Below are 17130 nucleotides of genomic sequence, written 5' to 3'. Positions count from 1 at the left end.
GACTTTGGAGAAGACTGAGCGACCGGCCAGTCTAGCCGAGAAGTCTTGAATGTGTGGTATGGGGTACCGATCCGGCATGGTGGCATCGTTTAGGCGCCGGTAGTCCCCGCAGGGGCGCCATCCCCCGTCGGGTTTGGTGACGATGTGGAGTGGGGAGGCCCAGGGGCTGTTGGAGCGGCGGATGATGCCGAGCTGTTCCATTGTGGCGAACTCGACCCACGCGATCTCCAGCTTGGCCGGATCCAGCCTGCGGGCATGGGCATACACCAGTGGGCCTGTGGTGGGGATGAAGTGTTCTACCCCGTGCTTAGCAACCTTCGCGGAGAAGGTCGGGTTGGTGAGGGCTGGGAACTCAGCCAGGAGTGCTGAGTAGTCATCCGTTGAGCGGGCACGGCACTGCCACGCCATTTCGGCGGGTTGCGGGGGGGGCCATGGCGCCCGGGATAGGTGACATGGTGTTCATGTCCACGAGGCGGCGCCGAAGCATGTCGAACAACAGGCCGTGGGCGCACAAGAAATCCGCACCGAGGAGCGGGGAGAGCACCTTGGCGGTGATAAACTCCCAGTGGTAGCGGCGGCCTGCGAGGTCGATGGTGACGGTGCGGGTGCCGGATGTCGGTGCCGTTGGCGGCAGCCAGCACAGGGCCGTGGCCGCCTCGCTGGATCTCGAGGGCGGACGCGGGGATGATGGTGACGGTGCGGGTGCCGTACGTCCGGATGTCGGTGCCGTTGGCGGCAGCCAGCACAGGGCCGTGGCCGCCTCGCTGGATCTCGAGGGCGGACGCGGGGATGATGCTGCGCTGCGCGCCCGTGTCACATAGGAAATGGCGTCCGGAGGCGCTGTCCGTAACGTACAGCAGCGCGCCTGCTTGCCCCATGGCCATCGTGTAGGCCGGTGTGGGGGCGGTTGGAAATGTGCAGGGATGGCTGCAGCGGCGTGCCCGTGCGCCGAACTGGGTATGGAAGTAGCAGTAGCCCTGGGTCGGAGGGCTTGGGGGACGTGGGGGCCTGGGGGGCCTCGTGGCCGAGCTGTGTGGCCGCGCGATAGAGGGTGGAGCGCGCGCCGACGCTGCGGAGGCCAGGTCGGGGGTGACGGCGTGGTTGGAGCTGGCGGACAGGAGCTTATCGGCTTCGTCGGCCAGGGCCTCGAGGTCCGTGAGGCTGGATGCCACGATCGCTGGGCGGATGCTGGGAGGTAGTTGGCGGATAAAGAGCGTGCAGAAGAGGGAGCCGGGGGGTTTCTCATCGGTCAGAGCAAGCATGTGTGAGAGCAAGTCTGACGGCGTGGAGTCACCGAGGCCCGGGAGGTCGAGGAGGTGGCAGTTGCGCAAAAATTGGGAGGCTGTGAATTTTTTAATGAGCGCGGCCTTGAGATGTGCGTACTTGCCTTCCTCCGGAGGGTTTTGTAGTGTTGTCCAGACTTTCGTGATTGTGGAGCTGCCCAGGGAGGCGAGGAGGTAGTCGTACATCGTTGCATCGGCGGTGATGCCGCGGAGTCGGAATTGCGATTCGGCTTGAAGGAACCAGGCGGTGGCCAGGTTCTCCCAGAACTCCGGCAGCTTCACAGAAACTGCGTTTGTCAGCCATGGTTACGCTAAGGAGTCGTCCTGAACGTCGGGGTCACCAATGTAGGAGTCTACGTACTCCTAGCAAAAAATACTGAACTCGGAGAGGTTCAACAGAAAAGGTTTAATTGTTGAGGCTGCATGCTGAACACAAAATGGAGTCAGAGACTACACAAAGTACGACTGCCTTTCATCAGTGCACAGCTTCGACTGTTCCTCCCCTGCTCTGGGCTTAACTATGTTGCAGATCGAGTTTCTTAAAGGTGTGATCCTTCTTAAAGGCATGACGCCTGATTTATAGTCTATGGACCGGAAAGCGGATTGTATCCTTTCTGTGATCGGTACGCCACACAGCTCCCCCCAGAATCTGCTAGTAGGGAGTGTACAAACCGGTGTGGCGGCTTGATGGCACGGCCGGAACGGCTCTTGGAGGTTGGTGTCGGGAGCGGGGCGGTCGGATGCGTCGGGCTCTTAGGCGGTCTGCCCCGCGGTGGGGGTTGGCCCACGTGAACGGGTTCATCGGGCTCTAGGTGCGCCAGCTTGAGCCGGTCGACCGACACCTTGTCAGTTCTGCCGCCCACTTTGAGGAGGAAGAACTTGTTCCCCGTCTGGAGTACCTTGTAGGGTCCGTCGTATGGGGGCCGTAGAGGTCCTCAGTGGGCGTCATGGAGCACGAAAACAAATTTGGCCGTGTGCAGGCTAGGTGGTACGCGGGTTGCTGGTTCGCCATGCCGGCCGGTGGGTACCGGAGCGAACTGTTGTGCTCGGTTGGCGAAAGCGTGGCGTTGCTGGTCAGCCGACCAGGGGGTCGTGGCGGTGGACAGGAACTCTCCGGGTACGCGCAGCGGCTGACCGTACACGAGTTCCGTCGCCGAGGCTTGCAGGTCTTCCTCGACTGCAGAGCGTAGGTCGAGTAGCACCCACGGGAGGCGGTCGATCCAAGCCTCGTCCTCGAGGCTGGCATGGAGGGATGCCTTCATGGACCTGTGGAATCACTCGCACAGTCCGTTGGCTTGGGGGTGGTAAGCCGTGGTGCGGTGAACGGCCACCCCGAGGTTTCGGGCGATGGCAGCCCACAGATCAGAGGTGAACTGCGGGCCTCTATCCGACGTCATGTCGGAGGGGACGCCGAACCGAGCGACCCAGGTACCGATGAACGCCCTCGCGCAGTCAGCGGTGGTGGTGGACGTCAGTGGAATGGCCTCGGGCCAGCGGGTGGTACGGTCCACGATTGTCAGCAGGTGCGTGTGACCTTGTGATGGCGGCAGGGGGCCGACGAGGTCGATGTGGACGTGGTCAAACCTTTCTGGCACGGTGAACTCCTCGAGTGGGGCTTTGACGTGCTGGTGGATTTTGGCACGCTGGCAAGCTATGCAGGATCTGGACCAGACGCGCACATCTTTGCGCAGGCCGTGCCAGACAAATCGGTTGGCCACCAGTCTAATGGACGCGCGGGTGCCGGGGTGAGAGGCCGTGGACGATGTCGAACACCCGTTTTCACCGGGACTACGGGGCGGGGTTGCGCCAAGGAGGTGCCGCATTTGACTGTGACGGCGGACGGGCCGCAGGCGACGTCGGTCAGTCGCAGCCCTGGGAGGGTTGTGGGTGCGGAGAGCAGATCGGGGTCGGTGCGTTGCTCCGCTGCCAGCTGAGCATAGTCCACTGCCAGGTGGGCGCCGTGGACGGCGGGGCGGGATAGGCAGTTGGCCACCACGTTGTCTCGGCCGGAGACGTGCCGGATGTCCGTGGTGAATTCAGACACCGCGGCGAGCTGGCGTTGTTGCCTGGCTGACCACGGGTCCGCAGATTTCGCCATCGCGAATGTCAGGGGTTTGTGGTCGACAAACGCGGTGAAGGGGCGGCCCTCCACAAGAAATCTAAAATGGCGGACTGCCAGGTACAGTGCGAGGAGCTCGCGGTCAAAGGCGCTGTATTTGGCCTCCGGGGGGCGCAGTTGGTGGCTGAAAAAGGCCAGCGGTTGACAGGCTCCATCGACCCACTGTTCATACACGGCGCCGACTGCCTGGTCAGAGGCGTCCGTGGTGAGGGCCACCCTGGCGTTGGGCTGTGGGTAAGCGAGCATGGTGACGTCGGCGAGCGCCTTTTTGGTCGAGTCGAAAGCGGTCAACATCTCCGCCGACCACTCGATCGCCATTCTGTCTTTCTTACCCCGGAGGGCTTCGTATAGGGGCCGCATGAGGGAGGCCGCTCCGGAAATGAAGCAATTGTAAAAGTTGATCATCCCCAAGAACTCCTGGAGGCCTTTGATGGTGGCAGGCCGGGGGAACTGCTGCACGGCTTGCACCTTGGCGGGCAGGGGAATGGCTCCATCCTGCGTGATGTGGTGGCCGAGGAATTCAAAGCTGTGCACTGATGAAAGGCAGTCATACTTTGTGTAGTCTCTGACTCCATTTTGTGTTCAGCATGCAGCCTCAACAATTAAACCTTTACTGTTGAACCTCTCCGAGTTCAGTATTTTTTGCTAGGAGTACGTAGACTCCTACACTGTCATGATTCTTGTCTAAAAACCCAAGCTCATTGGCATTACACTGGAAAGATGAACCAATACCGGGGGCAGTCAAAACGCAAGTAATGATTGCCACAGGCTTTTTTCACTACTTAAAGGGGCTGCTCCTCGATTTTTGGCTGCACTTCAGTCCCACACTCCTGATCTTTGGCCACCTGGTGCGGAGGGGAGTGGGTGGGTTGGAGGACCCCCTCGTAGGACTGCTCCTGGGCCTGGCTAAAAAAGCCATCAATTGGTATAGGCAGCGGGCGGTCGAGGGGGTCGTTCAGCCCGATTGCCTGCCTCTCTTCCGCGGCCATGTTCGCGCCCTGGTGGCCCTGGAGATGGAGCACGCGGTGTCCACCGGCACGCTTGAGTACCTCCGCGACCGGTGGGCGCCGCGGGGACTGGAGTGCATTATCAATTCGGACAACCAAATTTTAATTTGATTTGTTAAGTTTTACTTAAAAGTTTTATTAATTTACAGTCAATTTGTTTATGTAATTAATCAAAAGAGTGCACTGGAAAGATGAACCAATACCGGGGGCAGTCAAAACGCAAGTAATGATTGCTACAGGCTTTTTTCACTACTTAAAGGAGAGGTTCATTGATGCTGTAGCACCTCATTCTCAGCATTGTTGGATGTGCAGCTGCCTCAACAACCATAAGAAGAAGGACAAGGAGAAGTAGCACTTAGCTACAAATTCTGATGACAGCTCGCCGCCCCAGGGAGAGAGCCTGGAGGTTTTCCGATGAAGCTTTGGAGGCATTGGCTTTAGCAGTGGAGAGAAGGCGGGCGGTCCTGTACCCAGCAACTGGCAGGAAGCCCTCACCACAAGCCTGCTGGACTATGTGGAGGGAGGTGGCATACTATGTCACAGGCAGCACTGTGCTCCCCAGGACCCACACCCAGTGCAGAAAGAAGTTTAATGGGTGATCAGGGTGAGTGAAGGCTTCAACAAATGTTACATACCACCATCTGTACCACAAGCTTCACACATTGCTCAATGCACCACACCCCCAGCACTCCTCTACCAACAATCTCTACCTAGCAACACTCACACCCACATCTCACACCTTGCACACAATGACAGCTATTCAACTATGGAAGGCGCAAGGGTAATTAATTATTAGAATTCGTGTGATATGTGTGATATGTTGATGGGCAAATGTGTTAATTGTGTTTGGAATATTTTGTGTTCTCTCTCATTTTCACCTTTGCGCCCAGGAGAATGCTGTGATATAGCATGAGACAGGGATTGTATGATTGGGGATGTGGTGAGCTATAGGGTTCTGGGTTTCATTCATGTGAATCAGAGCCTGATGAGCCAGCCACGGGCAGCCCGTCTGGAAGGCTGATTGTTTCACTGTCTCCGTTTCCTCCACTGTAGATCCTGGAGGGTGCGGTCCACTGCCAGTACAGCCCCCATGACTTTTAACAAGTGTAGGTTGAAGCTTTTCTGAAATAGTTGTGGAGTTTTGTACTTGCCACAACACTCCCTGATACCAAAGAACCTTGAAATGAATAAAGAAAACTCTTCCAGTCGCAGGAAGTAACACACCGGCTGGACCTGGGGGAGAGCAGCGACCGGCGGCAGTTAAAAGCGGCGGCGGCAGCAGCGAGGCCCGACCACAGCGGCTGGACCTGGGGGAGAGCAGCGACCGGCGGCAGTTAAAAGCGGCGGCAGCAGCGAGGCCCGACCACAGCGGCTGGACCTGGGGGAGAGCAGCGACCGGCGGCAGCAGCAAGGCCTGACCACAGCGGCTGGACCTGGGGGAGAGCAGCAACCGGCGGCAGTTAAAAGCGGCGGCAGCAGCGAGGCCCGACCACAGCGGCTGGACCTGGGGAGAGCAACGACCGGCGGCAGTTAAAAGCAGCGGCAGCAGCGAGGCTTACCAACTCGGCAGCGGGGAGAGAGGTAAAAAGTAATCCAAGTGTGACATCACCAGGGAGCAGGTAAGTGATTGGTTGGTGAGTATTTCTCTATTTTTTAAACTTTAACTCTGGTTTATAGTTGCTAAGGTCTTTCTGGTGTAGCGGGGACTGTTGGTAAACCATACAAGCGCCCTAGTGTATATCTTTAATTGGTGGTATTGAATTAATTTAAATTAATTAAAGGGTAAGTCATGTCAGGACAGCCCAGCCCCGTGTTATGCTCCTCTTGCTCTATGTGGGAATTCAGGGACGCTGCCTGTGTCCCTGACGACCATGTGTGCCAGAAATATATCCAGCTGCAGCTACTAGTAGACCGCATTGCGGCGCTGGAGCTGCGGATGGATGGGTTTTGGAGCATTCACGATGCTGAGAGGGTCGTGAGTAACACGTTTAGTGAGTTGGTCACACCGCAGGTAAGGGCTGCACAGGCAGAAGGGAAATGGGTGACCATCAGGCGGAGCAGTAGAAGCAGGCAGGTAGTGCAGGGGTCCCCTGTGGACATCCCCCTCTCAAACAGGTATACCGATTTGGATACTGTTGAGGGGGATGACTTACCAGAGGAAGGCAGCAGCAGCCAACTTCCTGGCACCAGGGGTGCTTCTGCTGCTCAAGAGGGGAGGAAAAAGAGTGGGAGAGCAATAGTGGTAGGGGATTCTATCGTAAGGGGAACACAGAGGCGTTTCTGTGGCCGTGGACGTGACTCCAGGATGGTTTGTTGCCTCCCTGGTGCCAGGGTCAAGGATGTCACTGAACGGCTGCAGGGCATTCTGAAGGGGGAGGGTGAACAGTCAGAGGTTGTGGTTCACATTGGGACCAATGACATGGGTAGGAAGAGGGATGAGGTCCTGCAGCAAGAATTTAGGGAGCTAGGTAGCAGACTAAAGAGCAGGACCTCAAAGGTTGTAATCTCTGGATTACTCCCGGTGCCACGTACTAGTGAGTATAGGAATAGGAGGATAGAGCAGATGAATGCGTGGCTAAAGAGTTGGTGCAGGAGGGGAGGGCTTTAGTTTCCTGGATCACTGGGCCTGCTTCTGGGAAAGGTGGGACTTGTACAAGTCGGACGGGTTGCACCTGAACCAGAACGGGACAAATATCCTTGCGGGGAGGTTTGCTAGCACTGTTTGGGGGGGTTTAAACTAACTTGGCAGGGGGATGGGATACAGAGTGGAGCTATAATAGGGGGTGATGTACAGCCAAATATAGAGGAAAAAATAAGTCAGACTGGAAGGCAGAGCAAATATGTAACGGCACAAGGGAGTAGGGCAAGGCTAAATGGCATTTATTTTAATGCAAGGAGTCAAAGTTTGCAGATGATACTAAGATGGGAGGGAAAGTAGTGAGTGAGGAGGACATAAACCTGCAAGGGGACATAGACAGGCTAAGTAAGTGGGCAGAGATTTGGCAGATGGAATACAATATTGGAAAGTGTGAGGTTATGCACTTTGGCAGGAAAAATCGTAGAGCAAGTTATTATCTTAATGGCAAGAAACTGGAAAGTACTGAAGTACAAAGGGATCTGGGGGTCCTGGTGCACGAAACTCAAAAGGTTAGTATGCAGGTGCAGCAAGTGATTAAGAAGGCCAATGGAATGTTGGCTTTCATTGCTAGGGGGATAGAATATAAAAATAGGGAGGTATTGCTTCAGTTGTACAAGGTATTGGTGAGACCGCACCTGGAATACTGCATACAGTTTTGGTGTCCATACTTAAGAAAAGACATACTTGCTCTCGAGTCAGTACAAAGAAGGTTCACTCGGTTAATCCCGGGGATGAGGGGATGGACATATGAGGAGAGGTTGAGTAGATTGGGACTCTACTCATTGGAGTTCAGAAGAATGAGAGGCGATCTTATTGAAACATATAAGATTGTGAAGGGGTTGGATCGGGTGGATGCGGGGAGGATGTTCCCGATGATGGGTGAAACTAGAACTGGGGGCATAGTCTTAGAATAAGGGGCTGCTCTTTCAAAACTGAGATGAGGAGGAACTACTTCACTCAGAGGGTGGTAGGTCCATGGAATATGCTGCCCCAAAAAGCTGTAGAAGCTACATCATTACATAAATTTAAAACAGAAATAGACAGTTTCCTAGAAGTAAAGGGTTATGGGGAGCGGGCAGGAATTTGGACGCGAGTCTAGGTTCGGATCGGTCATGGCCCTGTGGGTAGCGGAGTGGGCCCAGGGGCCGTGTAGCCTGATCCTGCTCCTATTTCGTGTGTCTATTTCTGTTAGATTCAGGAGATGGTTCTGTGATAGTAGATTGGCGGTTAGGATCAGATCAGCCATGATCTTATTGAATGGCGGAGCAGGCTCGAGGGGCCGATTGGCCTACTCCTGTTCCTATTTCTTATGTTCTTATGTTCTTACGAATAAGGTGGATGAACTGAAGTTGTTGATGAACACATGGGAGTATGATATTGTTGCTATCACGGAGACATGGTTGAGGGAGGGGCAAGACTGGCAGCTCAATATTCCGGGGTATAGAATCTTCAGGCGAGACAGAGGGGGGGGGGGGTAAAAGAGGAGGGGGTGTCGCAATATTAATTAAGGAGACAATTACTGCTGTAAGGAGGGATGATATATTAACAGGTTCCTCTAATGAGGCTATATGGGTTGAACTTAAAAACAAAAAGGGGGCTAGCACTTTGCTGGGAGTGTACTATAGGCCCCCAAACAGCCAGGGGGAGATAGAGGAACAGATATGTAGGCAAATCTCAGAGAAGTGTGCAAATAATAGGGTAATTATAGTGGGGGATTTCAACTTCCCCAATATTAACTGGGATAGTCAGAGTGTGAAAGGCTTAGAGGGTGCAGAATTCTTAAAGTGCATCCAGGAGAGCTTTTTGAGCCAGCATGTAGAAAGTCCTACAAGAGAGGGGGCAGTACTGGACCTAATTCTAGGGAATGTGGTCGGGCAAGTGGTAGAAGTGTTAGTAGGTGAGCACTTTGGTGACAGTGACCATAATTCGGTGAGATTTAAGGTAGTCATGGAAAAGGACAAGGATGGACCGGAAATAAAGGTTCTAAATTGGGGGAAGGCTGATTTTAATATGATAAGGCAGGATCTGGCCAATGTGGACTGGGATCAGCTACTTGAAGGAAAATCCACATCGGAGCAATGGGAGTCTTTCAGAAAGGAAATTGAGAGAGTACAATGGCAACATGTTCCCGTAAAGGTCAAGGGAGGGACCAACAAGCCCAGGAAACCTTGTATGCCAAGGGATATACGAGAATGGATTAGGAAAAAAAGGGGGGCTTTTGGCAGATACAAAGGACTAAAGACAGAGGAAGCCCTAGAGGAGTATAAAAAGTGCAGGGGGATACTTAAAAAAGAAATTAGGAGAGCGAGGAGGGGCCATGAAATAACACTGGCGAGCAAAATAAAGGAAAATCCTAAGGTGTTTTATAAGTATATTAAGGGCAAGAGGATAACTAGGGAAAGAGTAGGGCCCATTAGGGACCAAAGTGGCAAAGTGTGTGTAGAGCCAGAGGATGTAGGTGGGGTTTTAAATGAATTTTTTGCATCTGTGTTCACGATGGAGAAGGATGATGTGGACATAGAAATCGGGCAGGGGGACTGTGATATACTTGAACATATTAGCATCAAGAGGGAGGAGGTACTAACGGTTTTAGCAGGCTTAAAAGTGGATAAATCCCCAGGCCTGGACGAGATGTATCCCAGGCTACTATGTGAGGCAAAGGAGGAGATTGCAGGGGCTCTGACACAAATTTTCAGAACCTCTCTGGCCACAGGGGATGTGCCAGAGGACTGGAGAACAGCTAATGTAGTACCATTATTCAAGAAGGGTAGTAGGGATAAACCAGGGAATTACAGGCCAGTGAGCCTAACATCAGTGGTAGGGAAATTATTGGGAAAAATTCTGAGGGACAGAATTGGTCTCCACTTGGAGAGGCAGGGATTAATTAGGGATAGCCAGCATGGCTTTGTCAAGGGAAGATCATGTCTGACCAATTTGATTGAATTTTTTGAGGGGGTGACTAGGTGTGTGGATGAGGGTAGTGCAGTGGATGTGGTTTACATGGATTTCAGTAAGGCTTTTGATAAAGTCCCGCATAGGAGACTGGTCAGGAAGGTAAGAGCCCATGGGATCCAGGGTGCCTTGGCACATTGGATCCAAAACTGGCTTAGTGGTAGAAGGCAGAGGGTGATGGTGGAAGGTTGTTTTTGCGACTGGAAGCCTGTGTCCAGTGGGGTACCGCAGGGATCGGTGTTTGGTCCCTTGCTGTTTGTGGTCTACATTAATGATTTGGATGTGAATGTAAAAGATATGATCAGTAAGTTCGCAGATGACACGAAAATTGGTGGGGTGGTAAATAGCGAGGCGGGAAGCCTCAGGCTACAGGACGATATGGATGGGTTGGTCAGATGGGCGGAACAGTGGCAAATGGAATTTAACCCTGAAAAGTGTGAGGTGATGCATTTTGGACGGACTAACAAGGCAAGGGAATACACAATGAATGGTAAGACCCTAGAAAGGACAGAGGATCAGAGGGACCTTGGTGTGCATGTACATAGATCCCTGAAGGCAGCAGAACAGGTGGATAAGGTGGTTAAAAAGGCATATGGGATACTTGCCTTCATTAGCCGAGGCATAGAATATAAGAGCAGGGAGGTTATGATGGAGCTGTACAAAACGCTGGTAAGGCCACAGCTGGAGTACTGTGTGCAGTTCTGGTCGCCACACTATAGGAAGGATGTGATTGCTTTGGAGAGGGTGCAGAGGAGATTTACGAGGATGTTACCTGGGCTGGAGCGCTTCAGCTATGAAGAAAGACTGGACAGGCTGGGGTTGTTTTCCTTGGAGCAGAGAAGGCTGAGGGGGGGACCTGATTGAGGTATACAAAATTATGAGGGGCATAGATAGGGTGGATAGAAAGGAACTTTTCCCCTTAGTAGAGGGGTCAATAACAAGGGGGCATAGATTCAAGGTAAGGGGCAGGAGGTTTAGAGGGGATTTGAGGAAAAACTTTTTCACCCAGAGGGTGGTTGGAATCTGGAACTCACTGCCTGAAAGGGTGGTAGAGGCAGGAACCCTCACAACATTCAAGAAGCATTTGGATGAGCACTTGAAATGCCATAGCATATAAGGTTACCGACCAAATGCTGGAAAATGGGATTAGATTAGACAGGGCTTGATGGCTGGCGCGGATGCGATGGGCCGAAGGGCCTCTTTCTGTGCTGTATAACTCTATGACAGCCACTCAAACTTCAAAAACCTGTCAGGTCTGAGTGATTGGTGATGATCCCTTTAAATAATGTCGCTGGAGCCGGCTTCCTGCTGCTGCACACCACCTGAAGCTGTCGTCGTTTTCTCTAGCAGGCAAGTTCATTGGCTGTAACAAAGTTGAGAGATCGGGTGTCAAGTGAGCGTTGCACACTCACTGACTTCATGATCTCCGTGATGGTGAGCTCCCCGGCGATCACCTTCAGCGGCAGCACTACCGATATGGCGTGCAGCACTGGAACCGGCATCAGTTGGCGTTAAAGCTCTACGCCATCTCGTGGCGCTAACGTGTGGCATAAACCACACAAATTTCTATCACGGGAGCTCTATCACCCTTACCAAATCTTCCATCAAAATATGTGAATGGAAAGTATTACCTGTGTTAATAGGTACTGATTAAAGCAGCCATTTGTAGCTTATGACAATAGGAAAAACTCCTCTCTAACCACATTCAGTTGCAATTAATTATCCAGTTGTGAATCAGACAAAGATTAGAACGTAGATTTTCTGAGTCCTCACCTGCCACAAGTGTTCATCAGAAAATCAAGAGCAGCATGCCCACAATTTTTGGATGCATGCTCTTGGCGAATGAGGTTTTGGAAAATTGACCCTAAGATTTTTCCCGTGTACCAAGAGATTGAAAAAAGTACAGCACCTGAGTTCTAGCAATACTTGTGCAGTGAGCTGTTGAGGCTTCATTGTTGGCCTGTGGCATACCCCATTCACCTTGTGGGCAGGGGAAAACTTATGCAGTGACCCTGTCGAGCACATAGAATGGAGAAAATGGCTGTTTGTTGCTAGTTTAACTGCAGGTGAATTCCTTGGATTGTGCACTCCGACTGGCTTATATCCCATAAGAGTTTTGTTGATTGAAGTTTCAGACTGATGAAGGGAATGGTGAGGTGAATGTGAGGAAGTTCTTTGTGCTGAATTGCGAGATTAATAACTGGAAGATGTATAAAGTATAGTGTAAAATGATGCACCCAGTGAGGAGCCCTGCCGAAAGGCAGCACAGGGTGGAGATGGTTGTGAACTGTAGCACTGATTCTCTGAGCCACACTACCATGAAGCATGTACTGAGGGGGTGCTGCACTGTCAGAGGTGCTGTCTTTCAGATCAGATGTTTAAACAAGGCCCTGTCTGCTCTCTCAGGTGGACATAAAAAGATCCCATGACACTATTCAAAGATGATCAATGTAGCCCTTGCCAATATTTATCCCTCAACCAACATCACTAAAATAGATTATCCGCTCATGTTTGTGGGTCCTTGCTGTGTGCAAATTGGTTGCTGCATTTCCTACATTACAACAGTGACTACACTGCAAAAGTAATTCATTGGTTGTAAAGTGCTTTGGGACAAACTGAGGTCATGAAAGGCGCTATATAAATGCAAGTTCTTTTTGCTTGAATTGACAAATGCATATTTGATTTCAGTATTAAAAATTATGTTAACAGTTTGTTTTATGCTACAGGATACAACCTATAACCTTAAAGGATGACATACAAGGGTTAATTAATTCTAATGCTTGGGAAATTGTGGTCATCGCACACTCACATTTCCGACATGCACTGCCAGTGGGCAAGGCTTCCTGATGGCACTGTGGATATGTAAATTGACCCCTACATATGCTTTTCACAAATAGAAATGACTTGCATTCTTCTTTGCTTTCACTTCAGATTTGCTGAGTCTCGAACAAACATACAGTGCAAGAATGTCTCAGTAGATCTTCAGGACTCTCGGGTAGAAGAGACCCGCCTACCACCCACAGACTTGAGCAAAGTGTGCCCGTCACCTACAGACTCAAACAAAGGAGATTCGGTTCAGGCAGAGCTGCCACTCACTCGTTGATTGGGATATCGTTCTAACCACAGTAACTTTGGCTTGATTTTGGAATATGCCGAGGGGAAAGAGTTGGAGAGAAACATATTGCTTCTGTTTGGCTAAAACATGCTTGAAAATCAACAATTTTTCTGATTATTCATTTTGATGCTTTAACAATAACTAATCAGATTTTTTTTAACTGTATTTAGTTTTGAACCAACACTTTTATGGAACAATTGGTTTTACTCTTTTTTTTGACGATCTTATCTGTGATTGAATGATTGACACAACAGTATCTTGTAGATATAAACCTGCTGAGAAAGGAAAGGAGGATGGGAGCAGTGATTTCAAATAAAAACTTAAAATATTTTTCACCTCTGGATTTGACACATTGCACAGGAGTACATAGGTAGCTGCATTGCATAGTACTCAAATGTCAAGCGGAAGTCTCCAACTGGGACACAGTTTTCCCACTTATTGTCACCAGTCAATGCTTTCGCAGCTGGTAGTGGGGAAAAAAACCTGCTTGCCAATTTCACCTCTCATGTGGGTGGGGTTACTGCCAGGCTGCGGAGAAAGGAGTGAGTGTTATAGAAATCCAGAGGTACCACTTGATTTTCCCCTTTGATGTGCTGTTGCTGTTCCTGTTCAGAGTGAGAATAAACCAGTTAAAACAAAAGCTTCTTCTCAACATAATTACTATTATTGTGCACTGGTCATCTCTGGTCATGAGCACTGTCCCTAGCGGCACAGAAATTCAGATATACTGATTGACTTCATTCAAATGCAAATTAGATAAATTTCTTTCAGAAATAACATTTTGGGATATATGAGTAATTTGAGACATGACGTGTGGTCAGTGTAGCGTGCTTGGCAGGAAGAAGGTGACTTTAGACCTGTGATTCCCAAAGCTCTCCACCATTGGGGTTTTCTTCGTGCCATTTCAGAGTCTGTTCTAGACTAATTGATAGATTGTTTGCTATGATTAGTCAACGACTCCATTATCATTGTTTCATGCAGCTACTAGGATGGTAGAAAGCAAACTATATGGACCTTGGTCTTTTTTTGTCTAGCAGTCCCTATAATGAATTTATATGGGGAAATTTACCAAAGAAATGGGAACCTGTCACACATTGGCAGTGGTGAATAGCATTATTCTTGCAAAGCATAAAGTCCATTGGGTTTATAGTTGTTATACACTTAGTGGCACCACTGCAAGGGGCAATGCCAACTTTGCTGGTAAGATGTTTACTGTTAGTATCATTGACAATTAACCTGCCACCTCCTAACACACTGAAAACTGGACGATGCAACTAATACCTACACAAATATGTACAGGAATCCAATTGTAAAATTCAGCTACTAAATGGTGACTATCAACGTCTGCTGCACAGAATTCCCACCTATATCTATACAAATTCAATTTCTAATCTACAAGTTTCAAAATTACCATGGTTGCAGATTACTGATACATTTAATGCTCTGGAATGTTTGAGATAATTTTGTGGAAATTTAGTTTATTTATTAAAGATGAATGCAGTATTGATTCTGTAATCAAAAATAAGTGTATTCCTGAATTGATTCTATATTGAAAAATGTAGACTTGTTTTTCAGAAAGAATATGTACATTTCTCTGCTTATGCCTTCATATCAAGTGGAGTAGAATCCATATTGATTGTTAAACAAAGAATGGTTACAGAAAATTGTATTTTGTTTGTGTCTGTTGGATTTTATCTTTGGAGAATATGATGTAAAGATTTTGCTCTATGCTGGGTGTCCTTGATAAAGGTGAATTATTACAAATATTCTGGTGCAAAGCAGGTCCGTTTTGGAGACTATATGCTTTAAATACCTAACAAGAAAACCTTTTTTAAACCTTCTATTTAAAACAAAATAAAAAGTATGTGAGCCACTTTTAAAGCATAATTTTAACACATTTTGACTTTTTCCCCCTATGGTACATGGTGTGGCATCTAACACAATTGTGTAGTATCTTGAAGTTAGCTTAATTGCAAATTTTCAAGGTGGCAAGGACCTTTTTTTACAGAATTGAAAACTTTCAGTGAATCTAGGTCAATGAAAAAGTCTCTCCTTTGTATTTGTGTTGAGATTTAAAATTGTGAAGAAAATTATCTTTTCATTTGAAGGATAACACAGTGACATAATGAGCTTTAACTGGAACTATTATACATAATACATCCACACTAGGTAACAGCACTAGTCATTAGTGGTTTTCTCTTTGAATTACGACTGTAAATTTTAAGCATTTTTAAAATTAAATTAAACTGGAAATGCTGCAGATTTTTAACCAGCAACAACTTTGTCTGAGGATAAAAATGTTACTTTACAAAAATGTTGCTTTACGAACCAATGCTGCTGTAATTAACAAATTGAGAACTCCTTAAATAAGCTAAGAAATGGCACTGGACGAATTTTTTTTTAAACTTTTATTTTGTTGTACTATAATTTTGAAAAACCTGTATATTAATATGAAATATATTTTGACCAGCCTTCATTGTATATTTAAATAAACAAGGTTGTGTTGTGGACTCCTCTTGGTCTTGGTGATGCATTGTGGGTTTTGGTATTTTATATTAGTACAATGAAAATGTTGGCAGCAGTGACTTATATTTGTTAAAAAACTGAATGTGGTTATGCAGATCACTGAATATATTTAAATGAAATAACTAATTTATTCCATTGTTAAGCTTCTTACTGACTTTTTGTAATATAATTTATATTGCCATCTAGTGCCATTGTACTTACCATAATAGAACTATCTTTAGACTTCTAGATTAATTAGTAAACTTCATTATATTATTTGGGCTTTGATCTGTGCCATTTAAAGATCAAAATGCTCAATAAAATACAAACATTAGGTCTGTGTTTGTAGTATTGCATTAATTAATTCAAAATATGAAGCTTTTCTATGAGATAATTGTGTTATTCAGCCAGAAATTTTGAGACTGAATGTTAATAATAGTAGCAGACTAAAGTTCGTACTTGCTGGTATCTATGCAAACAGGTTGCTTAATTCCACATTTCTGCTGTTTGCACTGTGCTGCGTGCAGCCTGTAGAAGAATTCTATTGTACAGCATCTAGTTTGGACTTTTGCACTGCAAATTTTTCAGTAATACAGCACTGACACGTCTATCAAATCAGCTTTGCAAATGCTGCCTTAATACTATCACTTTTATGTAAATCTACCCTCATTCTCAAAACACGAGCAAATTTCCAACCGGCTCTGTGTATGTTGGTGAGCACACATGGGTAGAGCTCTCTTGTAGTTAAGTTCAGTGCAAAGCCTGGTAACCCGTAGTATAACCCTGGTCTGTGAATACAGTAGGTGTAGTATAATGGCAGCATTATGCAAACTCCAGAAATTTATCATCAGCTTCCAATAATTCACAATTTAATATTGTTATATTCTAATGACTGTATACAACTGTGCTGAATTTTGGCTAAAATCTGTATTATAGTTGTAAAAAGCACTGGTAGTGATTTTATTAATGTACATGCAATAATAAAATTACTGAGACATTTATCAGACCAGAAGGATTTTGTCTTGTTAACTAACTGAATATGTAGCTGTAAGATAGAGAACAAGAGGTTAACATGATATTTCATTAACACTGACTGCACACATAGAGAATTCTCAAAGTGCTTTCCAGGGCGGTAGAGTGGGCACTAAGCAGGAGGGAGAAAGAAATGAGAGTCAGAAGAGGGGCGAAGCGCAATCGAAGAGAAGGGTCTTCAGCAGGTTTTTGAAAGGGAAGAAAGTGATAAGGCAGAGATGTTGAGGGAGAGAGTGCCAGAGAGTGGGGATAAGGTGGCTGAAGGAGCAGCCATCAGTGATGAAGCAGAGGGGGCAGGAAATGAGAGGCAGACCAGTGTCAGGACCAAGGGGTATGCAAAGGTACATACATTAGGGGAGATTGCAGACATAGGGAGGGAGAACATGATGGAGACACTTGAGGGTACAGATGAAAATGTTAGTTGATTCTTTGGGATGCAGGTAGCTAATGGAGCCCAGCAAGAAAAGGGGTATTGGGAC

The 17130-nt window shown here is 48.2% G+C and overlaps 1 protein-coding gene across 2 annotated transcripts in view; it reads left to right on the top strand.

Moving 5' to 3' along the window:
- LOC147112609 (low density lipoprotein receptor adapter protein 1-B-like) overlaps window positions 1–15624 on the top strand; it is a 154623-nt gene extending 138999 nt beyond the window's left edge. The window contains exon 9 of one of the 2 annotated variants that reach the window (XM_085997030.1): window positions 12931–15624. In XM_085997030.1, coding sequence (XP_085853156.1) covers window positions 12931–13102 — 172 coding nt within the window. In that variant the 3' untranslated portion in view covers window positions 13103–15624. The remainder of the gene's footprint in view (window positions 1–12930) is intronic. The other variant, XM_085997031.1, reaches the window with a different exon arrangement.
- The last annotated feature ends 1506 nt before the right edge of the window (window positions 15625–17130 follow it).

This window comes from Somniosus microcephalus, chromosome 9, assembly GCF_052327205.1.
Source record: "Somniosus microcephalus isolate GS21.2 chromosome 9, FLI_Smic_1.0, whole genome shotgun sequence".
Lineage (NCBI taxonomy): Eukaryota > Metazoa > Chordata > Chondrichthyes > Squaliformes > Somniosidae > Somniosus > Somniosus microcephalus.
Note: the sequence above shows the minus strand (reverse complement) of the source record. Positions and strands in the feature narration are given on the sequence as shown.